General features: G+C 34.4%; 1 protein-coding gene across 4 annotated transcripts in view; it reads left to right on the forward strand.

Moving 5' to 3' along the window:
• LOC106869052 (neuronal acetylcholine receptor subunit alpha-3) overlaps window positions 1-27,500 on the forward strand; it is a 743,068-nt gene that overhangs the window by 714,359 nt on the left and 1,209 nt on the right. For all 4 annotated transcript variants that reach the window (XM_052971012.2, XM_052971013.2, XM_052971014.2 and 1 more), the window contains 3 exons: window positions 2,391-2,435; window positions 14,702-14,811; window positions 22,145-22,674. In XM_052971012.2, coding sequence (XP_052826972.1) covers window positions 2,391-2,435; window positions 14,702-14,811; window positions 22,145-22,674 — 685 coding nt within the window. The remainder of the gene's footprint in view (window positions 1-2,390; window positions 2,436-14,701; window positions 14,812-22,144; window positions 22,675-27,500) is intronic.

The following is a 27,500-nucleotide window of genomic DNA, read 5'->3' on the forward strand; positions in this document are numbered from 1 at the left end:
CCTTTGGGCTGTTGTTTTTATTCATTTATTTCTTCATTTATTACCTTTGAATATCAGGTTTAACTAAGTCTCAACTCAGACAAATTATATGTCTATGGCTCTAAATTTTACAAATATATTTCTGTATAGAAATGATGAAACTGTGAGTATATAATTTTTGAAAAAAATCGCAGCTTCGAAGTTTCACAATTCTGTACTAAAGTTCAGCGTGTATCTATGCAGGTTGAATGATCACACAAAAAAGGTTATACTCAAATTATGACGACGGAATGAATCATCAGCTTTTCAGAATTAAATAAACGTTACTCCATTATTTGAGTAGTCTCGTTCGTATGCATTTCGGAATGTGTGTGTGTGTGTGTGTGTCTGTGTCTGTGTGCCGTCTTTAGAAGTTTGTTTCTAGTTACAGACAGTATTATGGTCATTTCCCATATGTGTACGAACCAGTGGTCCTTTTTTTCTTCTGTAAGTTACATTGGGAGTTTTCTGAACTATGACGTTAATGTATGTCCTATGTAATCTAATATCATCCTACATAGAGAGAAATAGTCCGAGGAGGAAACTAGAAAAGGTTTGTTTGGAGATGGTGGAAGCGTTTTGATTAAAATGTAGTTTTCTCATCTTCCTCACCACTTAACATTTATTCCACTGTTTGAATTTTCTATTATCATAAATTTTACTACTTTCATGATGGCAATTCAGATACAAATGGGGACATACTTCAAGAATAGCTACATATAACTAGACTGTTATTTTTTCTTATGTTTTGGTTTATATATAACTGCATATATGCGTGCCTGGATATTACTTTTTAGTGTTTATGCATGTACATATACATGTGTGTGTATGCAAGTATACACACACACATAAATATATATGTATCTATGTATATATATATATATATATATATATATATATATATATATATATATATATATATATATATATATATATATATATAAATATATATATATGCGTACAAGTGTATGTATGTATGCATGCATGTATGTATGTAAGTATATGGGGGCACATAAGTTCAGAATCTGCAGAAAACAATTCTCAAACAGCAAAGTTAGTATTAAATATTGCCTTTTATTGAAGTTGAATAAAACATTGTGTGTGTGTCTGTATGTCTCTGTGTGTGTGTCTGTGTATGTGTCTGTATGTGCGCACGCGTTTGTGTGTGTCTGTGTGTGGTTTTTTGGTATCATTGCAATTCAGAAATCCTTTTAGCATTTGAATGATGTACAAAACACGTATTTTGATGGACTTTTTTTGCATATTTTTTATATTTTTCTCATCATAATCCTCATTACATCTTTGTTTATCATCGCAGTATGGAAAATCTGACATTCATATCGACTGCATTCATTGCAGCATACTTTATAAAAAAATATATTCCTGAACCATAAACTTCAGTACACTAAACTGACCTTATTGCAACAAACTACTCATTGTTGATCAAGGATTATTGATCAATATACGTTTGGTCTACAAGTCGGCCGTATTAAAGAATTCTTGCTATCTAGACCTTTTCAAAATCTCTCCCTCCCCTCAAATATCAAATTCTGTTAGATTTGATCTTTGCTTTTTATTCGCTTGATTATGTCCATCATAAACAGAGCTATATAGTGCCACACACACACACACACACACACACACACACACACATACACACGCACGCGCACGCACGCACACACGCACACACACATACACACACATACACACGCACGCACACACACACACACACACACACACACACATACACACACCATAGGCGATTGCTGACCACGATAGAAATAGTAGCCAAATCTCCCACAATTCACGATATACTGTTTTATATGACAAGACTCATAAGATAATGTACTGAAACATATATCTCTAAAATAACGGGATGGTCAATGCGAGAACATATTTAATCATTGGCTGTCTGATTAGCATTTACGTGGAGCTAAACATCAAATGACTACATAATTGATTAATAGACAGCCATATAAGCGTAGTGCATTTACTTGATATAGATAATGTACATACGGTTCAAGTGTATAACACTATTAGTTTTGTCCCTCTGCATTCTACGTTGTGTGTTGAAACTTTATTATGATATCGATTTTGTTTTCCGAGATGATAAATACTAACGATAAAGTATAAGGTAAATCCGCCAAATAATTTTAAAATACAACGGTTTTAGTAAAGTTATAACTCATAACAATGTTGCAAATTGTCACTTTATCTAGAAAGCCATCGAGTCACGTTTTTTCTTGACCGGAGTAAACAATTTGTAATTTGGAGTAACTTACTTCTAATGGAAGTTTTCGTTTATGAATTGTTTAATTAATGTTTGATATAAATATATATATATATATAAAGTATTATGTTATATTTTTCAGAATTTTCGAAAAGAAACTCTATCTATGACAGGGCGAGTGAAAACAGTAAGTATTTTATATAAATATATCTCACTCTAAAAATATAGCAGTATGTTATTTTTGAGAATATAACGGCTTTAAAATAGTTAAACATTTATTAGTTTCCGTTTTCTTGATTTTTATATTTCAAGAGATATATTGTTTTATTTTGAAATGAACATAAAATCAGTTTTCACAGAGAAGAGACATGTCCGGTACATTTGAAAATAATATATTATACTGAGAGAGGTTTTGATTGTGTCGTAAAATCAACATTGTACTTCTGTACCATGTTTAGAGGAAACGTATTTGTGGTTCCTACTACTTTCTAAGCTAAATCGCATTATTTTTTTTTTATTTTTTTATTAATCTGGGATGTTCCTACTCTGCGAGTCTAGTAGAAATATCGCAGTTTAAATAAATATACATAGTGTTAAGAAAGAAATATGACCTACGTTTCGGTTTCCATGCTCTTTATCGAGAAAGAGAAGAAAGAGTTTTGAGTGTTGTAGTTAAAATGTATCCATACAGGCTATTCGAAAGAAAACTGCGTTGGGTTGTACTGTTAACTCATAACGGAACATCCAACACTTGATCGGTCAACGCTTGACCTTATCTCTGATACGTTCTTAAGACTAAAGATCAATAAAGTAAAATCCGCAACTACACGAAACCGATGAGGATTAGCTTCTCCAAAGTAATCCCGTTTTAAGCTATAGCATTTCCCTTGTAGAATATGAACCTACTAATGAGATAATTGTCTAGATATATTAATGATGACTCCCTACCTCTTAAACGAAACAGTTGTAATTACTATGGCACAAATATCTTGTAATTCACAACCCAAATAAAATTTCAGGCAAGAAATTATTAAAAAAAAGCAAAACAATTGAGTAACATTATACACTCATACAGCCTCATAAATGGGCAGTTAACATCAACGTGACTATATAATTTATGCACTTTAACAAGTTCATATGTGATTATAAAACGTATGGCAACATATTCTACGGTATTACTTTTACTGCATGAATTTGTGAAGAAATGGTTGTTTTCTATATTTGTGATCAAATAGATTTCTATGTTAATAACCAATGGTTCACTACTTAAGCAAATCTAAATGTGTATACGTAACATCTGATACGCTCACGTATTTTATACAGCCTAGACTTTTATCATATACATGTACGATACGTGTCTCCGAGTTTGTGAAATGTATTTTGTTGAACCCGTGGTTTTTGATAAAACACTGACATTCAGATTTAGCACGTTGCACTCTTTATACTAATTAACCTAAGCATGCTCCTATGAAGTGGTAGCGCTAAGACGATATACTCACATACACACACATACTTCTCTGTGTGTGTGTGTGTGTGTGTGTGTGTGTGTGTGTGTGTGTGTGTGTGTGTGTGTGTGTGTGCATGTTTGTTTGTATGTTTGCATGTATGTATGCATGTATATATGCATGCATGCATGTATGTATGCATGTTTGTGTGTATGTATGTATGTATGTATGTATGTATGTATGCATGTATCATAAACCGTGATTTGTAGATATCTAATTTGTATTAGAAAATTTCTATACAGAAACTGTTTAATACCTTAATTAAATTGGAAAAATATTTTTTTAAAACTAAGAATCTATAAATTTCAAATTTTCTTAATTTGTTATTTGATGTTATTGGGGGATTTCTTTTCTTTATTTTTTTTTTCTGCTCTTTGATTGAGAAATATTTTTCCAATCGTTTTTATTTTTTTCGTCTTGTTTGTTTTCAATTAGAAGAAATTTTGCGTTTACCAAAGTTTTTGCTAACTTCCAGAAAAATCAATGGAGCATATATAACTGACAGGTGATTCAATTATCAGAGAGAAGAAAATAAAAAAATAATAACAATTTGTTTTTCTTTAAAAACATTTCTTCTTTTATTTATTTATTTATTTATTTATTTATTTATTCATTTATTTATATTTATCTGGAAATGACTTCCAATATTTTTGCTTCAAACATGTACACAAAATAAATCAAAATTGGTTTTAACATTAATCCAACCCATCAATTGTGAGTAACGAAAACCAAGAAAAGAATAAATCAAAAAGTCCTTTGGTGCTCAACAACCAATAAATTGGTTAATGGTTAATATATGAGGTATGAATAGTGTAAATGGTAGCGAAGAGGGCTTATCTTTATGTGATTGTTCTCAGAGACTCAGCCGTTTTAACTATATAATGATACCGGTAATTATTATCCACTTGGTGTTTGCCAAACTTTTCTTTTCTGTTTTTCATACATTTATTTCAATATTCTCTTCAGATCAAAAATAATTAGGTTGTGAAGATAAAAATCCGTACTTTTAATTGTAATAAAAAATATAAATATATATATAAGTTTATTATTATTATTATTATTATTATTATTATTATTATTATTATTATTATTATTATTATTAATTTCATTTACTAAGTTGTCATATTATTATTTTTGTTGATTTTTGTTTCGTTTTTGTTTAAATTAATCTTTCAGTATAGAATGATCTCCTAATTTCCTGCGTCTATAATGCTGTGATCGTGGCTTGAATATTAATAGCAAATTACTTCATCAGAAAAAGTATTTCTTCAATAAATGATTAAAGGAATGAATGAGCGAGCGAGTGAGTGAGTGAGTGAGTGAGTGAGTGAGTGAGTGAGTGAAAAGTAAGTGAAAGTGTCAGTGAGGGTATCATGAATAAGATTATTACATTTCAACACATAATTCCTACACGGTATAACTGTCAAAACTCAACAGTTTTTAGTTCAATATATGTTAAAAAGATATCTAGCGTAGCTAATATTTTAATGTAATTATTTGAGGAGATCGTAATGTTAAACATAGACAAAACAGATATCTACACACAAAGTCACATACATATACACGTGAAAAATAATGTGTGCGTGTACTTACACGTGTGCCTGTACCCACGTACGTGCTAGTGTGCGTGCGTATGTGTGCATCTGTGTATGTATTATAGACAGACAGACAGACAGATAGATAGATAGATAGATAGATAGATAGATAGATAGATAGATAGATAGATGATAAATAGAGAGAGGGGCAGACAGACAGATATGAGGTCGTTAGTATTACAAAGGTGTGAATGCGAATAAGTGAAAGAAAGCGCTATATAAATAGATACTGATATTTGTACGTCGATTGTGCCGTATTAGGATGTAGTATCTAGGAAACCTACTGAAAACATTGTCTCTATAACTCATAAAGAAGACATATTCCATCAGCACTTTTTTTCTAAGTAATTTCCAGCATGTTCTTTCCTCCTTTATACAACCTCATTAAATCATCAAATGAATAAATAATGATTAAATAATCAAAAAATTGCAATCGAAAGGGGAAGTACTGTGTTTTTGTTTTTTTTTACCTTTCTTTAATATTAGCGCTACGCTCTTGATCCTCCTTATAGTTTCTGTCATATGAATGTTAATTTACTAATGAATGCTAGTTTACTAAAAGGCACTAAACTAACAGAGGGGTTGGGTGAACAGACTCTGTATGGATATGAAACCTTCATATTTCCTTGATACGACACTAAGACAGGTAACTGAATCAGTTTGTATACAAGAATACAAACAGTTTCAAGGGTAAGCCTGAATAGTGTAAGCAGTTTCAAGGGTGAGCCTGAATAGTGTAACACAAACACTCCATATTCAAGAAGTGCAACTGCGTATTTGCGCTAACGTATATGTGTGCGTGTGTATTTTTGTGAATGTATGTCTTTGTAAGTGTCCATTTATAAGCGTGAGTTCCAACAGCAATAGATGTTACGCTATCGATGGTATTATTTCTATATTAATATTTTCAATAGCAACCCCTTTTACACCACACAGTCCAAGTTTATAATAACAGCCATCCAATTCAATCAATATTCTACCATTTCTACCAGCTGATTTCTTTTTTGCTTCACATAGATTTAATAAAAACATCGTCATGAATATAACTATCTCAATATTTTATATTATTTTACTGATTCCAGTGATTACATTATGACAATGCAGGATTACTAGCTTCAAGTGTTTTAGCCGATTATATCAACTACAGTACTTATTTCAGTTTGGTAACCACCAGACTGGTACTTATTTTATCGATCTTGAAAAGATCTTGAAAAGATGAAAGGTAAACTCGACCACTGCGAAATTCGAACCCAGATCGTAAACTCAGATGAAATGTCGCCAGGCAATTTCTCCGGCATGGTGACAAGTCTGTCAGTTCGCTGCCATCTACCATGTAATAATACAACGCAACACACATAGCTCATACTCTCTATAAAACCACCTCTATGCGAAAATCCGTAGAACGTTTGATACAACGTGTACGGAGCACAATCACTCCCCAACAAAATAAAAACAAGGCACGATGCGCTTTATTTCCCAAAACAATCGCACGAAACTAAACAAACTTGTATTCCTTAAGCCATGAGTGATAAAGTAATAACTTCTAACTTTGGACAAGGCCACACGTCTTTTTTTTTTTTTAGTGAAGAGAATATTTGATTTAACAGAACTAGTTCATGCCGGGTAATTTATTCTGTCTACTTCCCCGGGTAAACAATGGAAAATTAGGCCCTGTTAGCGTAACTGGACAAAGATATTATTTTTACACACCATCTTACATTTTGTTTTCTGTAATAACTATATAATCATGTTGGACGGTAGATGACGGTCTTGATATAGTGCCAAACAAAATGCCTTGCAACATTTAGTTATGTCTCTGTGTGTTCACTTCAAATCACGCTAGGGGCGACGAGAGATGATTCACAATTCCCAACATTGTTTGGTTTCATTCAAATTTGTTGGTAATTACAAACTTCTAGTTAAACTGTATTAGACATGCACATATCTACAGCAGTAAGAAGCATAGCTAGAAATAACTTGACATTATCATGCGGTTGTCAAGAGTTTGAAATAGCAAGTCGAATCAAATTACGAAAAATATCATACAGTGAATTAATTCCAGATAAGGGTATATTTTGACTTGGAAAATTATCGTTTCGAACGAAAGACCGAATGAGTATATATGGACCTGGCAACTGAAATATCACGATATTGACCTTCATGTACTTCATTTTCATTTGTTGTAGTGAAAGCAAATACACCTTAATTAATACATTCATTGTTTGGTGTATTACTGAACTTTTGAAATCCATTATCAGCGATTTTTTTCTTTGTATAAATAACAAAACAACTTACTTCGAGAAACATGTATCGAGCAAAAGATTCCAATTTCTCATGACTGTGTGTGTGTGTGTGTGTGTGTGTGTGTGTGTGTGTGTGTGTGTGTGTGTGTGTGTGTGTGTGTGTGTGTGTGTGTGTGTGTGTGTGTTTGTGTGTGTGTGAGTGTGTGTGTGTGTGTGTGTGTGCAATTTCCTCTTTTCTGTTTCTATAAGATCATTATTCAATCTAATATTTCTTACTCAGCTGTGCGTGTTGTTTGTTACGTTCAAAAATAGATAGGAATGTATATTCCGATTTGATATCATTTTAATGTTTTCTGCTCACACAAACTGATAGAGAGCAAAGAAATAAGTCCATATTCGCAACAAATAATCTTCTAGTCTTAAAATGATATCCTGTTTCAAACAAAAATACAAAAAAAAAAAAAAAAATGGATATGAAGAATATTGATATGTGTATTATGAATTCTTGCTATCTTTCATGTCAACTACATTATCTCTACGTTTTTCCATCAGTTAACCTTTTTAGCTTTTTAAGCATTGTGTCAGTCAAATGAAATGGCTATGCACCAAAGAAATAAACAAGACGAGTATAATTCCTATATAACTCTGCAGCATTTACTACGAAGACAGAAATACCAAGAAGGATGAATGCAATACGATATCGAAGGCCCATAAATACTGCAGAATGTAAAAGTGCTGCATTTGAAAACGGCTTACTCAATATGACCAGAAACAATAACTGTGAATAAAATATATATATATATATAACAGCCTAAATTCCATTAATTCCGTAAAAAAGCAAACTAGGTTTCATTAACCGAAAGTCCCTAGAAAGTATTAATGAAAATGTAAAGTATTTTACACACCTGCTTAACGTATAGTTAAACACAACTACTGGACTAGACTAATGAGGATCAATATAAACTCAGCCAATTTAATATTATCTGCATCTACTTCTCCGTAGATTTCAATAAATCACTGTATTTTGCCTTTATAATTTCTTACCGTGGCAGCAGATGGTCTAACCGTCATTATACATATGAGAAAAGCATTCCCTCCCTTTTAGTGTAGACAGATGCTAGATGGAAAACATTGAAGATTGGAAGATGTATGTTGCAATATACAGCTGTGAACTGATGGGCTTATACTTCATTGATGCATTGCAATGCGCAAGAAACAACATTGAAAGGGAGTGAGTGACTTTTGATTTCAAGGAACTCGTGTACGTATGGAGGAGACCTCTTCGGAAAATATTATGCTGTAGCTGTTGTTTAGTCTCAGGTCGGCTCTATTCAAGTGAAACTTGTGCTCTAAGTAAAGGAATGTCAATCGTTACTAACCATCATTTTTTTTTTAATTTGTGGCTACATTTTCTAATGTGACTTTCTTTGTTTAAATTGTTTGGGTATTTGAGTGAGATGCTGCTGCTATGTCTAGCTAGTCAAGCGACTGCATAGAAATCTTCCCATTGCCTCGACATACGATAAATAAAATTTGTAGGTGCAACAGAAGTCATCTGTATTTTGCAAATTTATTTAACGTTGCATTTAGACTTACGTAGTTAATCAAATAATTATTAGAATACAGTGTGTGTTATAAATAAATATGTATATACTGAATTATATCAACATATACCTAATCTGGTCGTGAAATTACACCCAAGAAGGCGTTTTCTGCAAGTAGGATACGGATCTAAATTATCAACTTCGCTATTTTTACAGGTCATCTGATCTTTTGATAAGAGGTAACCAAATTCTGACAAATCGTGATGACGACCCGGTCGGTTCTGAATTATGAATCAAATGATTCTACATAAGCTTTATTCTAAAATGCTGTAGGGTTTTCGATCTAGTTGGGTCATATTTAACACTAGGCTTGATTTAACTACATACTCTCGGAAATTATATAATCATTTTAGTTTCTGACAACGAATTTGCTTTATGAAAAAGAAATGATCAAATCTCCTGATTGATTAGAAAAATATAGATTTCTCAGGTTTCCGTTGTATGATTTTAATTTTTTCATGAAATTTATATTTAATAGAATCTTTCTAATAAAAATTTATTAAGCATTTCGACTACAAACATTCATCACATCTAGGCCATGAACTAAAGTGATAGTGTTATGCGGTAACTCGACCTGTTAGAAATATCAATAAAATCTCTCTGAAGTCATACCGCGCTGTTTTAAAATAGGACACTTATGTGTATGTAGTATAGCGTACTATTTGACTGTCAATACTTTAAATTAAATCGGATGAATACTGTTTCAAAGCGTTTGATCGCGAGTCTGTTCAATAAGAAAGACATGAGCAGCAAAAGTAGGCTGAACGCTATATGGAATCCTTCTGATTTATCTATCTTTATCCTCAACAACCTACTAATATGAATGTAAGGCTATTTTTGAAGTATTAATCTCGTTTATTTTCTATGATGTCTCCTTGTCTTAACGGATGCATACCACTGCATTTCACCTTTTCTTACTTGTTTCTTTCATCACTGTGCTATGTAACAAGTGTAATCAGATTACCCAATAAAACATTTATGAAAGGATAATGCCTTAGTGATAACACATCATAATTCGGAGTTTCATATTCTACAATCTTAATCAAAACATAAAACCTCCAAAGGGAATTGTTCAGGAAAATTACCTAAAATGGTGATAGTACATAGTGGTTACGATGTCACAATCAGGTTATGGTAAGATGCACAATTCATTATTTGTAAGTTTAAAATATTCTGAGAAAATCATTTCTCTTGAGCTACAGATATGAAATGCTGATGAAAACATGTGCGTTTTTTTTTTTTTACAAAGAAGTGTGTTGTTTCAAAGGAAGTTTAAAAAGAAGGTCTCAAGAGAGATGAGTTGAATTTCCAAGACATAAATTGGAAGCAAAATTGAAAACAGAAATGGCAAAGATTTTGAAGTAAAAGACATTTCCTTTCGGAGATATAGACAGAAGGATTATTCAAGATTGATGCCTATAAGAGAGGTTTTAAAGAAAGATACAATTATATAAGTGCGTAAGTGTTCTTGATGAGTAGAGATGTACTAATCCATACAGCGTGGCGATGACACATCTTTCTAATTACCAGTAGAGATTATCCTAAGTTACATCATTTTTAAGAGCTCCGATCTGACTTTAAATATTCGGCAGATTTTTTTAGGTTTAATAGGTATGCCCACTTTCTCATCTGCAATTTACAGGTATTTCTGTCATTTCTGTAAGGTTTACACTTTTGAAGGATATTCTGAGTGTAATAACGCGTTCTTGCAATGTCCAAACACAACTTTATTACTTGGTTACATTCCTCTTTCATACGTACCCGAAGGAATAATATGGTTGAACATTATCGAATTTGCTTTCCAACATTCAGTTGTAAGTTAATACCCGACGTTTAGACTTGATTAAGTAGAGGTGAATACTGCACTACTGATTAAGATGAAATTCATTTATATTTCTTCAGTGCAGTTTTCCTCTACTGTTCTTGTTGAATTCCATTGATTAAGGTGTAATATTGATGATATAACCGAAACTCCGTTTTTAGTTATTTCTGGTAAATAATTTTCTCGAATTGAGATTAACAACAAAAAAAACAAATTTACTAAGTTTAGGAAAGGTTTTGTTATTTTAGAATTAACTATTAAGGAGAAAGGAACTGACAACAAGACTATGCTATGCTGTTTTTGGTTTCTTATTCAGCATGTTCAGAATATATTTACATTTGTCTTCAAACATCTGTAAACTTTTAATTCTTTGATATACTTGACCTACAGATTTCTTTAAGAATTCTTCATTGAACCTAATTTATAATATCAGAACAGTCTGTTCTAAAGAATGTGCTACTGGTATTATAGTTTAAGTTTTAGCAAACCAATGGACAGGCAGAAGAACTCTGTATTAATGTGCGTAAACGTTTTGTTAGGTTCATTATATGGTTTATATTTATCAATGGTTACTTTGAGGACACATACGAAAAATTCGCAATACATAATTTAGTTGTGATTGTTATTTATTTTCAGGCCAAAATTATTCCAGATTTATCTAATTTATGGTCATCAGCATGCTGCGACATGGCAAAGATGACATCTCTGTATAAGAGTGTGTGGCTTAATAAATTTACTTTTAAGTTTGAGATATACGGACCGACATGGTCACATATTTCTGTACAGTCGAACAACCCTGTACTAACATCAAACTAGTACATAATGTCTGTTTTAACCAGACAGAACTTGTATCAAAAAGCAATTCGTTTGCCTAGTCGTGGACAGCGATATATTTCATAAGCAAATCTTCGGTGCTGGTGAGTAAAGATTTTGAGATACTGCGACAATGTTTAAGGATATCGCTTTGGATAAATTTAAATTATATTTTTGATAATTTTAAGCCAACTACTGGCGGTACTTTATTTTTTCCACTGTTGGAGGTAATGCTATTTAAATTATTATCGATTAATAGAATCTCAGTATTACATGCTTCATTAATCTGCATTTAGAGTTAGAGACGAAGATCACATTAAGATCTTTAAGGGGAATACATGCTTCGATATTTGTTAAAGATTCCAATCTGACGCTTCTCTAGAAGTTGCTATCACCATTTCAAATAATTTTCATAAACAGTGACATGACACCACTGTTTGTTCGTCTAATGAATGTTTCGGAAACTGTTCCGCAAGGTGAAACTTCAAACTGTGAAGTATTTGTCAGTAAGGTAATATTTTAATAAATTTAAGTATATTTTGATGAGCTGTCGCACACAAACACACACACACATACATACACACACATACACGCACACATACATGCACATACACACATACATACTGATATATGTGTATATATATGTGTGTATACGTATATATATATATATATGTGTGTGTGTATATATATGTATATTTGTATGTATGTATGTATGTATGTATGTATGAATGTATGTACACAATAGAGAGAATGAGTGAGTGGGTGAGTGAGTAAGTGAGCCAGTGAGAAGCAAAAACAACTGCGTCACATTTACTTTCAACATATTTGAGTTATTTAAGCTTAAGAACAAATGTAGAAAACAAAACTTTATTGATGAAATTTCGCGGAAACTTGCACCTGTTAGAATTTTAAAAGCTAAACTAGATTCATGTTGCAGGAAATTAAAATATAATAGCGAATTTTAAAAATATTAAAAAGTTATTCCATAACTGAAATTGCATCACTGCGTTCAAAAATCGTTATATTGTTTTTCACTTCAATCTGCTGACAAATGAATATTTTACAAGCGAGACGCATGACTTTTTTAAGTGTTCTGATATCTATTTTGAAGCAAAAATTTATAATTCTACAAAATATTGTTTCATCATATTAAAAATCACGATTTTGCCTTTCATTTCGTTCCATAAGTAACAATGGAACATAAGCTGAAGATTAACGCGTATCTTTCGCACTTGTTTTAATATCTTAAAGATTTTTACTGTTTCTGACTTCATTATGTAGATAAGGTTGTTGAAAAGGTAACACAGAAAAGCGAATGATCGGTTTTAGGATTCCAATTATGTCTTCACTATGTTTCCGTAGTTAAAGGTTGCTCAAAGTATAAACCCCGACTTTCGTTCATTGTGTTCAATTTTTCGATTGTCCTCCATGTCGTTGAACAGTTGGGGTTGCTGAGAACGTAATACATGAACATAATCGTATGATGCAGGCAGACAAGCATTAGTAATTTATATATGTAATGGATATATGTGTGTGTGCGTAAGTGTGTATTTATGTGTGTGTGTGTGTGTATATACATATATATATGTGTCTGTGTGTGTGTGTGTGTATGCATTAGTACACACCTAATATAGGATACTTAATACGTATGTATGTTTATATCTGTGAATGTGTATGTCTTAAGACACTAACTATAGGATACTTAATACGTACGCATGTATATATAAATATAAATGTGTGTATGTACCTATAAACACTAAATATAGGCCAATTAATATGTATGTATACACACTCACACAAACACATATACATACATACATACATATATATATATATATATATATATATATATATATATATATATATATATATTTAAAATAAAAACAAATGACATTTAAAATTCACGACTGTTGTTTCAGTGGAATTTTATTTATTTATTCATAGTAGATTACATCATAACATAGAACCCACCATCATCAGGCAAAATCTTAAACAGGTGAGATTTCTTACCTCGATTTGGACCAATCCAACGTCAGGAATCTGAATGCCGAAAGAAATGCTGCTAAGCATTTTGCCCGACGGGCTAATGATTCTGCCACCTTGCCTCCTTATTTCTATAATATTCCTTTCTATTATAGTCCCAAGATCTGAAGTTTGGGAGAAGGGGCTAGTCAATTACAGTGACCCCAGTGTTTCACTGGTACTTATTTCATCAAGCCCGAAAGGATAAAATGCAGACTCGAACTCAGAGCATGCAGACAGGCAAAATGCCGCAAAACACTTTGGCAGGCGTGCTAGAGATTCTTCCGGCTCGACGTCTCATTCCATAATTAATATTAGTTTCAAGTTTTGGCACAAGCTAGCAATTTCGGAGTAGGGGTAAGTCGATTACATTGTTCCCAGTACGCAGCTGGTACTTATTTTATCGACCCCGAATGGGCAACAGGCGAAGTCGACCATGATGTAATTTCAACTCAGAACGTAAAGATTGACGAAATGCCGTTAAGTAATTTGTCTGGCATGCTAAATTTACAATTAATGTTAATTTTAGGCAAGGCGGTGAGCTGGCAGAAGCGTTAGCACGACGGCAAAAATACTTAGCTACATTTCGTCCGTGTTTACTTTCTGAATTCAAATTCTGCCGAGGTCGGCTTTGCTTTTCATGCGTTCGAGGTCGATAAATTAAATAGCAGTTGAGAACTTGGGTTCATGTAATCGACGTACCTCTCTCCCTTCCGAAATTGCTGGCTTTGTACCAAGAGTTGAAACCTATATTAATTGGTAATTGATATAAACTGATACAAACTAATTATTTATGTCTTCATGAGTATGTTGTATTCATTTATAACTTGTTTCTTTTTCTCTTTGTAGAAATGGAATGATCCGTCTTTAACATGGTATCCTATGCAACATAATAATGTCACCTTCATACTTCTGCCCAGAAAGCGAGTTTGGAGTCCAGAAATTATCATTGATAACATGTAAGTCTTTATTTGTACTATGCACGCACGTACACACAACCACCACCACATGTATGTACACGTATGTGTGTCTGTATGTATTATATATATATACACACATATATATCGTTCCCTTAATCACAATATATCTAATACGGGTTGTGACTCGTTACCCAGCTAGAAAAAATGTTTTCCTGAGGTTAAAATGTAGTGACATAGTTCTGTATAGAACAGCCACGTTAAAGTGGCAAAATGTATTAGTCTAGTATTGTTACTACTTACATCTCGTTTAGAGATTTTAGAACTAGCTACTTTGCACGTTACGAAAACAGCGGCTGTCTGCCGCTTCTATGTTTATATACTGTGAGTAGGGTCGACTGACTGCCATCTCTAACAGGCAGGTATCTAGTATCGATGAAAGGTAAAGACCCAGAAACCATGGTCTACTGGTCTTGCCAAGCTGGAAGGGAGTGGTTCGCTCCTTTACTTACAATGTATCAGACACAGGCTATGTGTCGTTAACCAGCTGGAAAAGATGTTTTCCTGCGGTTCTGTATAGAACAGCCACGTTATAGTTGCAAAAACTATTACAATATATAAATATGTGTATGTGTGTACATACTAAGCTGTATATTTTGAAGACCTTTAAAAATAACTGCATAAATATTCATTAATGTTGAACTCAATACTAAATTATAGTATCAAAATTAATATGAAATTCATTTTGACTAGACTCGGCAGATGGCTTATTCAACAAACGGTGAATAGTGTTTATTTACATACAAATTGGACAGCTTCATAAGAAAAAATTGTGTAAGTATTGTGTAAGAGATACGAGGAATATTTTCTAAGTAAGCGGAGAAGTCTGCTTTAATACCGAAGAGTAAAATTCTCGTAATAGTAAATGTTTAAATGCTCGTGAAGTGAATGTAAGTAGGTAATAAAAGAAATTAATTAAAATTAGAGGAAAGGTCATGAAAAAGTCAAATTAAGTAGGGAAATCGCGAAGGTTTTATTTTTATTGAATTTATCGGAGACGAAAAGAATATCAATAAAGCTGATAATTTGCATTCGAATATTCTCCCTGTGTCTGAACGTGTGTCAGTACATTTGCCTGTATGTAACTTTGTGTGTGCGTGTGTGTGTATGCGTGTGGACTTGTCTATGTACGCCTAGTCTTCTACTGTATGTGTGAGTGTATGTGTTAATTTATTTGCGTAAACTTTTAGAAGCCATGAGGGTATATTGAATTGACACAGTAATTTTACACACACACACACACACACACACACACACACACACACACACACACACACACACACATACACACACACACACACACACACACACATGTATATAAAATTAGTAACAGAAGCAGTATCAATACTAAAAGGTAATCTTTATATGCAACTTATATTTGGAGTTTTAATAAAATATCCACGTTAAATTGTGTATACATATATATATATATATATATATATATATATATATATATATATATATATATGTATATATGTATATATGCATATATATATGTATATATATCGCATGGCTCAGTGGTTAGAGCGTCGAACTTATGACCGTGAGGTTGGGAGTTCGAATCCCGAACCGGGCTGCGTGTTGTGTTCTTGAGCAAGATACTTTATTTCACGTTGCTCCAGTTCCCTCATCTGTAGAAATCAGTTGCGACGTCACTGGTGCGAAGCTGCATCGGCCTTTGCTCTCCCTTGGATGACATCGGGGGCGTGAAGAAGGGAGGCTGGTATGCATGGGTGACTGCTGGTCTTCCGTAAACAACCTTGCCCGGACTTGTGCCTCGGAGGGTAATTTTCTAGGTGCAATCCCACGGTCATTTGTGACCGAAGGAGGTCTCCGATCACTAAATCTACAAGTTTTTTTCATTCCCTCTCTGTTTATTTTCTGTTATTCCTTTCTGCTGAAGAACATAGGCTCGAAACGTAAAAGACTTTCTCACTTTCCTGAGCGTCAAAATAATACACTTGTTTGTTGTTCATACACCTGTCTGTTGTTCATACACCTGTCTGTTGTTCATACACCTGTCTTAATTATAACTATATATATATATATATATATATATATATATATATATATATATATATATATATATATATATACATATATATATACACACACATACACACACACACACACAAATGTATGTGGTTGTGTGGTAAGTACAGGTGCAGGAGTGGCTGTGTGATAAGCTGGCAGAATCGTTAGCACGCCGGGCGAAATGCTTAGCAGTATTTCGTCTGCCGTTACGTTCTGAGTTCAAATTCCGCCAAGGTCGACTTTGCCTTTCATCCTTTCGAGGTCGATAAATAAAGTACCAGTTACGCATTGGGGTCGATGTAATCGACTTAATTCCTTTGTCTGTCCTTGTTTGTCCCCTCTATGTTTAGCCCCTTGTGGGCAATAAAGAAATAAGAAATAAGAAGTTTGCTCACCAACCACATGGTTCTGGGTTCAGTCCCCTGCGTGGTACCTTAGCAAACTGTCTTCTACTGTAGCCTCGAGCCGACTAAACCTTGTGAGTGGATTTGGCACACGGAGACTGAAAGAAGCTTGTTGTATATATATATATATATATATATATATATATATATATATATATATATATATTGTCCGTTTTATGTTTTGTATATTTGCCAACTGGAAGAAACTTGCCTCTCAGTCTAGCTTAGGAACATAAATATGAGTGAATCATTTACTCAATCGGTTTAATTGACAGTTCCCTCCAATCAAAAATCTGATACCGTTTTCCATATTAGAAATGTATTTTTTATTATTTTACATTCAAACCAAGACGGTAAGCTGATAGAACCGTTAGTACACCGGAGAAAAAAATGCTTTGGGGCATATCGTCTGTTTCGGGGTTCAAATTCTGCCGCAGTCGACTTTACCCTTCATCCTTTCGGAATTTGATAAGCTAACTACCTACCAAGCACTGAGACAGATGTAATCGGCTGGACAGTGTCCTCAAATTTCCAGGCCTTATGTCTATAGCAGAAAGGTTTATTTTACATTCGAACCATTTTTTTTATTTGGTGTTCAAATCCCGCCGCGGTCATATTTAGTTTGCATTGTTTTTTACTTCGGGGATAACTAAACAGTAAATAAACAGTAAACTAAGAATCATACTTCCAGTAAACAATTGGGTTTCATGTTGCCGTTTTTGCATCTCTCCTATCCTTTATTTCACTTCAGTACAGCATCTGCTTTTATGTATGTTCATGCAATCGACACTTAGCTCCAGTTGATGCGCTGGATCGTCTGATACTATTGTCTATCACTGCTAGGACCCACAGGCCGATGATAACAGACAAAATCTGAAATCAGAATACGGTGATCTGCGGCATAAATATGGCAAGATCTCGTCCGACGCTCAAGAATTTCCATCAGTCAAAAATTTCATCTAATTGATACTTTATTTATCAAATTCGACACAATGTAAGACAAACCTGAGTAAGAGTGACATTTGAGCACTGCAAGTGCAGAGAGCCGGAACCAAGTCAACAAACCTTGTATTCGACATTGATACCGATTCCGCCACTTCACCGCTTTGTCAAGTTAATTACCAGCCTACATCCTCCAAATGTCGTGGCCTTGTTCTCGTATTGAAAATTTTCATTAATATATTATTTTATTCGATCGTCTTTACATTCTGAACTCAATTCTCAACGGAGTTGACTTTCCTTGAACGCTGATAAAACAAATAGCCTCCAATCATTAGAGCAGATTTAATCAACATAGCCCTACCACACCTAGCAAGCTAATGTTCCCTTCTGACTTAGTCAGAAATCATTATTTTTTTTTCTAGTTTAATATCTTATGACAAAATATGATTAAATACCATTATTTTTTTTAATTCATCATAAAACTGTCCCAGCGGTGGAGATAATATATGCCTTGTTGTTCTTGTGCTTTTGTTTGTATTGTTTTTCTTTTCTGATTGATAGATATTTACAGGGAATACTGAACTGAACGCGTTTATTTCTTAAAATATTGTTTAGAGACAACAACTTTGTTATCACTTTGCTTGTATTTAAACAACATTCCATTTTCTGAGAAATTTCACAATACACAACACACACACACGCACACACACACACATACACATGTATGCATATATATATATATATATATATATATATATATATATGTGTGTGTGTGTGTGTGTGTGTGTGTGTGTGTATGTATGTATGCATATTTGTAAGCATATATATATATATAGAGAGAGAGAGATAGATAGATAGATAGATAGATACGTAAGCATATCCGGATTACAACTTCATATTTATACCCGTATTTATTGGGACACTAGGATGTGTTACAAACTGTGTCAGCACCAATCTTGAGGAACTAGGGATTTTAGAACCAGAAGTTTAATTAGGGAATTACACATTCAAGCCATGAATGGAACTGCCAAAATATGTAAAACTTCCCAAAAGTTTAGCATATAAGTACATATACAGCTATATGTACAAGCATACATACACAAAACGTACAGATTTGCACATGCAGTAACTCCAAATACACACGCATATACATACCAACATACACTACTCTATTGCTATTCATGTTGTGTGGTTATGTGAAAGAAACTTGGATCTAGGTCAGAAAATTTTTTTTTTCTATTGGCAAAAAATCTAGAAATACATATTCATGTGTTTGTGTGTATAATTCGACACATGCATATATGTGCACACGCACACGCACACACCCTCACGCGTGCACTCCATATAACGATGTCTGCGGCAGTGGTGTCGGAAACGAACATATGCAGTAAAATAGTCACCAAAATATTTTATGCATACAACTAGGACATTTTACTTAAAATTACACATGTAATATGAAAAAAGTTATCTAAATCACTACATTCTGGTTAAGCAAAGCAGTGGAGACAGCACTGGAATATAAATTCACAAAAGTAGTAATAGTAGTAGTAGTAGTAGTAGTAGTAGTAGTAGTAGTAGTAGTAGTAGTAGTAGTAGTAGTAGTACATTCACTGAAAGCCTCCATTGATTAAAGTTTGTTAATTGAACTAGCTGGGTTGATGCGAAGGTATATAGCAGATTAAAGATTAATTATAAGTTTTATCACACAACATTATTTCATTGACTCAACATTTTATCCAACGAAATTTTCACACACAAAGAACTTAAGTATGTTTCTATACTAAAAATGCTATGGAAGGGTATAAAAAGGCTTCGAATTTTATTGATGCTTTTAATCAAAGGAAAAGAAATCACAGAAAATTGGTCTTTCGTGTGTCATTTGAATATATTACTTTCTAGATAAGTGGTCCTCAACCGTTTTTACTCAAATGCTGTCTTTTGATGTAAAATGATCAGCGTCCTCTTGTATCACATAATGCACGAGTCAGATATAATGCATTTTCATTTTACGAAGTAATATTTATCACCTATTAAATCATCATAGAGGACAGTGATAGCTAACATTTATAATTGTCATGAATTTTAACAGGGTTTGGAGAAATCGCATTTCAGGATGGATTTCAAAGATACGATCTATGCATAGAAACACTGTGAATGTAGAAGATACGATTGTAGGAGTATTAAAACTGCAAACAAGTGAGAAGTAAAAGTAATATCGTTTATTGGCTTCAAAAGTTGACATAAGGCCAGCAATTTCATGGAAGGGGTTAAGCCGATTGCCTCGACCCCAGTATTCAACTGGTACTTATTTTATCGACACTGAAATTATGAAAGACAGAAATCGACCTCGGAAGTATTTGAACTCAGAACGTAAAGACGGACGAAATGTAGCTAAGCATTCTGCTCGGCACGCTAACGCTTCTGCCAGTTCCTCACCTTGGTGATACCGAATATTGTGAAAAGCTAAGTTTCAACAAACTAACCCGCAACATGTCTAAAAGTGCTTGATGGAAACAGAAATATTGGTTTCAAATATTGGCACAAGACCAGCAATTTCAAGGAGTAAGTTGATTACATCCACTCCAGGATTCAATTGGTACTTATTTTGTCGACCCTGAGAGGATGAAAGGTAATGTCAGCCTCAGCAGAATTTGAACTCAGAACGTAAAGACGGACGAAATGCCGCTAAGCATTTTATCCGGCGCGCAATCGAATCTATCCGCTTGCCACCTTAAAGTAAACGGAAATATTGAAGGATTTAATCCAATTAGAGATATAGTCTTCAGACCCAGAAATTAAATTGCAAAGGTTGCGTTGTGTTAAATTATAACAAATTTAATGAAATGTGATCTTATTTCAGTTAGGTCACTTAAAATTAATAAAATAAAATATCGCTGTCATGAGGATTATATGCATTTACTACTTCATATATATCAGGCTCAATTCTAAACATAATTTATCGCGGATATCTTTGAACAAAATCAAAGTATTTAAGCATTTTAGATAATATCTCTCATTGTTTTGAACCCCTACTCGAAAAAATTATAAAATCAAGAATGGTATTTTAGTCCTCCTTGAAGAGGACTTAATATCAGTAATGGTTCAAGTCTAGTTAATGTACGGTATTCTATTATTTTTTAATGGTAATGAAATATATGGCGGAACGAAATCATATGGACTTACAAAATATATAAACAATTTTTTCCAAGTAGTGTCACACCTTTCCTTGACACCGTTCTTTTCTTGAACATCTTTTTGACACGGTTCATCACCTTTGAACTTTTATGTAATACTCCAACTGCGGTTTACTGTCTCCTCCCACCAAAACATTTTTCAACAACGCTTCATCCGCATTAAAGCCTTCTTTGGGAAACACTGCGCTAGACAGTCTCAGGAGTGTCCTACTCCAAAGAGTAAACCACTCGCCTCATAACTTACTATTGTCCAGGATTATTCTCTTTAACAGATGAAATTACTTTTGCTAATACAGACCATCATGTTCCACTTTAGCAACAGGAAATGTCACACGCAATACCACATAGCAAAATACTAGCTGAATTGCGAAAATTTTATTTTAACCAGTGTAATATGAATTCGGTCATAAACAGATTCCAAGTCAATGCTATGGAGAATTCTTTTGAAATCTTTCTCTTTTTTCTATTTTCATTTTATTTTATTATATTTTTTACCTAACTGAATTTTATTCAAATTCAGTTTTTGCAAACTCAATTTTTAAAAATCTAGTTTTGTTCCAATTCCCATTTGAAATTATATCAATAACTTCCTGAAACATTCACATGTGCTGATTCCTCCTCTTCAAAGTATTCAGCTTTCATGTTTTCTTCGTAATAAACAAAAAATTATTTTAAAAACATTAAATTGAAAATAAAAGAAATTATATGTGTATGAATATAATTTTTGTTCTCGTGTTTCAGAGCCGGTGAAGTGAAGCCGATAGGAGACAGAGCAAAAGAAGATCTCATCCGGTTAGAATATACTGGGATGGTTCACTGGGATGTTTCTCTAACTTTCTCAACACATTGTGATATAGATATCACATATTACCCATTCGACACCCAGCGCTGTACACTTGAACTGGGAGAATGGACGTACACACGTAAAGAAATTAATTTCACTACACACTCCAAAGGGATCGTGTTAGATTCCTACAAAGACAACGGGGAGTGGAATATTATCGGAACTTTCGCTGAACCGAAACAATACGGGGCGGAGTACATGCAGCTTCACTTCGGCCTTGTGATGAAAAGAAAGTCTCTTTACTATATACTGAACGTTATAGTACCACTTGTTCTCATCTCAATTTTGTGTGTAATAAGCTTTCTCATCCCATTGGATGCCGGAGAGAGGGTCTCTTACTCAATCGCGGTCTTGCTATCACTTGCCGTTTTCTTAACTGTAGTCAGTGCAAACATGCCATCTACGTCAAAATACGTCTCTGTTTTAGGTAAGTAAATCCTTAAATATCTATTCTTTTCTTCTTTTACCCGTTTCAGTCAATAAACAATGCAGGGACACCGTCTTCGAGTGTTTAGTCAAGTAAATGTCTCCAGTACTTATTTTAAGTGTCATACTTATTCTGACGGATTCTTTTTCCTGGCCAATATATTACAGGGACCTACACCAACCAGTACTGGTTGTGAGCCGGTGGCAGGCATACATTTTCATACGAAGACGTGTGCACGCACATACATTATATGTGTCTGTTATGTATGTATGTATGTATGTATGTATGTATCTGTTGATAGATAGATAGATAGATAGATAGATAGATAGATAGATAGATAGATAGATAGATAGATAGATAGATGTGCACACGCATACATACGACAGGCTTCCATTCAGCATCCGTGTACCAACTTCACTTTTACAAGGCACTGGTCAGTGCAGAGCTATAGAAGAATACACTTGCACAAAGTTCTTTGCCGTGTGACTCAGTTTGAAACTACATCGTTACGAAGCGAACTTAACCACACGCTGATGCATAGCCTATTCATAAGACATAGTTAGGAATAGGATCTGAACGCTCACACATATTCGTAGACTAGAATATTCTTTCTTGGTGATGTTCAATTTGCTGGGTTTGTTTTGTTTTGTTTTTAATTAGAAAATTACACACCATATAAGAAATAATTAGTTAATTAATTCTATATTAGATTACTGCTGAAACCGCCTACACTTAAACTCTGTTGAGTGCACTCACGTCTGATTGGAAATATCTCTTTGAACGTTAGAGACTTACATTTGGTAATTGCATGAATGTGAGAGTTGAATCTCGACCGTGAGTTTGCTACTGTGGTTTGGAAATAATGTTTCTCTCTGTGTTATTCTCTGATGACGTGACCATATAAGTGTGCGTGTAAACTCCTTATTCTGCTTAGTAAAACCCAGTTGGTGTAGATTAAGTGATTGAGAAGATATGACGGTTAGGGCAGCGAACTCGCGGTCATAGGATCGCGGTTTCGATTCCCAGACCGGGCGTTGTGAGTGTTTATTGAGCGAAAACACGTAAAGCTCCACGAGGCTCCGGCAGGGGATGGTGGCGAACTCTGCTGTACTCTTTCACCACAACTTTCTCTCACTCTTACTTCCTGTTTCTGTTGTGCCTGTAATTCAAAGTGTCAGCCTTGTCACACTGTTTCACGCTGAATACCCCCGAGAACTACGTTAAGGGTACACGAGTCTGTGGAGTGCTCAGCCACTTGCACGTTAATTTCACGAGCAGGCTGTTCCGTTGATCGGATCAACTGGAACCCTCAACGTCGTAAGCGACGGAGTGTCAACAACAATGGAAGATATACATGTGTGTCTGTCTGTGTGTTTATGTGTGATTAGTCAGTTTAATTTCAAGATTTCTTGAAAGAGCCGGTTTCTAACCTAAATCCAAGGCTACTTCATTGGAATTTCAACATCAACAACAGGGTATTTGGATAGATCCTATTTGGATCTATTCAATCTCAGTCACAGATTTTTTAATTAATTTTTTTTAACTAAGCAGTTTGAAACTTCGGGTGCTGGTTGAATGTGTCATGTAGAATACGGTTTACTCTTAGCGTTTTTGACAAAATTTTGTATTTTAGAAGTTATTTCATGTTAAAATTGTCGTATTGTGGGTAATTTTAACCAATCAATGACGTGTATTCAGCTGAAGAAAGTTACTGCAGTTTGCGAAAGTAATGGAAGAGCAACAACTTTCGGGTCATCGGGTCATCTGTTTTGGACGCTGCATACATATATGTACGTAAATACACAGACATATGTATATGTATATACATACACACACGTCCATCACACACACACACACACACACACACACACACACACACACACGCACACGCACATACACATTCATGTGTAAAGCTGATAAAACCCTGTAGGAAAACGAAAGGGTTCAATAAATTAATATGCTGTGGTAGGAGATTGATAAGTTTATATAAGCTGCCGTTTAGATTGTGAACACACCACCACTCGCTCCGTTATCTCTCTCTCTCTCTCTCTCACACACACACACACACACACACACACATACACACACACACACACACACACACACACACACACACACACACACACACACACTACTATTTGTCACGTCAAAAAATCAGGCGCAATCACTGAACGAGTTAAGAAATTTACGATTATAACGTATATTTGTACGTGCATGTATATATGTATGTAAGTATGTATGTAAGTATGTATGTATGTATGTATGTATGTATGTATGTATGTGTGCATTATGTACGTATGTGTGTATGCATGCATGTATGTATGTGTGTGTGAGAGAGAATCTGTATAGATGCTTGACCTGCTGGAAATAACAGCTAAATCTCTCTCAACGTCACACGCTAACATTATATAAACGAGAGGACACATTGGATAAGAGGGAAAAAATACACACGCACACACACACACACGTATGCATTCCCTATAAAAGAACTTTGCTTTTCTCACCCATTCCCTCACCCACCTTTCTTATCTTTTATACTTTTCTCCCACCTCTCTCTCTTTCATGACATGATGACCCGGAAGTTGTTGTTCTTCCATTACTTTCGCATACGGCAGTAACTTTCTTTAGCTGAATACACGTCATTGATTGGTTAAAATTACCTAAATACGACAACTTTAACACGAAATAACTTCTAAAATACAAAATTTTGTCAAAAATTTTAAGAGAAAACCATGTTCTACGTAACACATTCAACCAGTATCCGAGATTCAAACTGTTTAGTTAAAAAAAATTAATTAAATAATCTGTGACTGAGATTGAAAAGATCCGGATATCTTTGTATATATGTATGTATGTATGTATGTATGTATGTATGTATGTATGTATGTATGTATGTATGCGTGCTTGTTTGTGTGGGTGTATGTATTTATGTATGTGCATCATTTATCTTTTACCTGTTTCAGTCATTAGAGTGCGACCACACATACACACACATACATACATAAATATATACATATTTGCGTGTGTGTGTGTGTGTGTGTGTGTGTGTGTGTGTGTGTGTGTGTGTGTGTGTGTGTGTGTGTGTGTGTGATTCAAAAGTCCCTTTGCCATTAACATGTACTGGTCAGCAGTCGATATCAGTTGAGATCTTTTGAGTTTCCTAATGTGTCTCTCCTACCTCTCTGTCTATACTTCCCTTCTCTTGACCAACCCCTTACCATACCCTACACTTACCTTCCCACCGCATTCAAAAAGCAACTGCGACCCCAATCCCAACCGACTGCTGACTTCCACAGCTGAGAGATTACAAGTGAACTTATTTACTTCCCCTGACAACGTCGGTCAATTAAACAGCATTAACATAATATTTTGCCACTTTTTGGACAATGAATACTCTCCCATCTTTTCATAACTCTTTCTAAAAGGCAGACAGACAGACAGATTGGTAGGCAGGCAGACAGACAGACAGACAGATTGGTAGGCAGACAGACAGACAGACAGATACATACATACGTACATACATACACACATACGTACATCCATGCATACATTTATATATACACACACACATGTCTGTATGTATGTATGCATGTATTACTCTTTTACTTGTTTCAGTATTTTGACTGTGGCCATGCTGGAGCACCACCTTTTTAGTCGAGCAAATCGACCCCAGGACTTATTCTTTGGAAGCCTAGTACTTATTCTATCGGTCTCTTTTGCCGAACCGCTAGATTACGGGGACATAAACACACCAGCATCGGTTGTTAAGCGATGTTGGGGGGACAAACACAAACACACAAGAACATACATACAGATATATACATATATACACATATATACGACGGGCTTCTTTCAGTTTCCGTCTACCAAATCCACTCGCAAGGCTTTGGTCGGCCCGAGGCTATAGTAGGAGACACCTGACCAAGATGCCACGCAGTGGGACTGAACCCGGGACCATGTGGTTGGTAAGCAAGCTACTTACCACACAGCCACTCCTACGCCTGTATGTAAGTATGTATGTATATATGTATGTATGTATGTATGTATTAAAAGATATTTACAACACAAGACCAAAGGTAATATTAAAACTACATAAAAACAAATGTAACAATTTTTGTGTTTGTATTATCGATTATATCGATTAAATTTGCATCTGAATCACCCTGTATAACATGTATGTGGTTATGTCTTGAATATTTTTTATAATGCCAAAATAATGCAAATAAAAAAAAACGATAATGCAGGTCGATGGATATTTCAATATTTCTTTGGTATGGCATTTGCGGGGTTGTTTTTCGATAACAGAAGCATTAGCATAGTGGTGTTCTTTAACCTGTGTGTGACTGTACATCCAATACAGAAATCATTGGATTTTATACACCACGTAGGACCGCAGACATAGTTTCACCTTCGATCGGACGATTATGCAATGCGCATAACGTGTTGTTTTGTCTTGGCCTGTTTTTAGTTTCGAGCCTCTTCAGGGAAGGTCAAAAACATTCAAGTTTCCAGGAAACATTGGAAATCTAAGAATAAAAGAAGCTATTTTCATTAACAAGTATAGCCCGCGAATAAGTAACAGATCTGAATTGCACGCAGCTGGCTGGATAAGCATCTGGGCATGCCCCTTTACACACACGCACACACACACAGACACATACGCACAGACACTACATGGCAGAGACATCAGCTACCAACAACTTTTCTCCGTAAATTTCCTTAAGAGCTGAGCCTAACCCTGGAATATTGAAATATCAGGTAACTGTACTAACCATAAACATGCATTACTAATTTGTTTATAATTTGTATTCTTTTGGCTTTATAAA

Source organism: Octopus bimaculoides, chromosome 10 (assembly GCF_046866305.1).
Source record: "Octopus bimaculoides isolate indiv1 chromosome 10, ASM4686630v1, whole genome shotgun sequence".
In the NCBI taxonomy this organism is placed as follows: domain Eukaryota; kingdom Metazoa; phylum Mollusca; class Cephalopoda; order Octopoda; family Octopodidae; genus Octopus; species Octopus bimaculoides.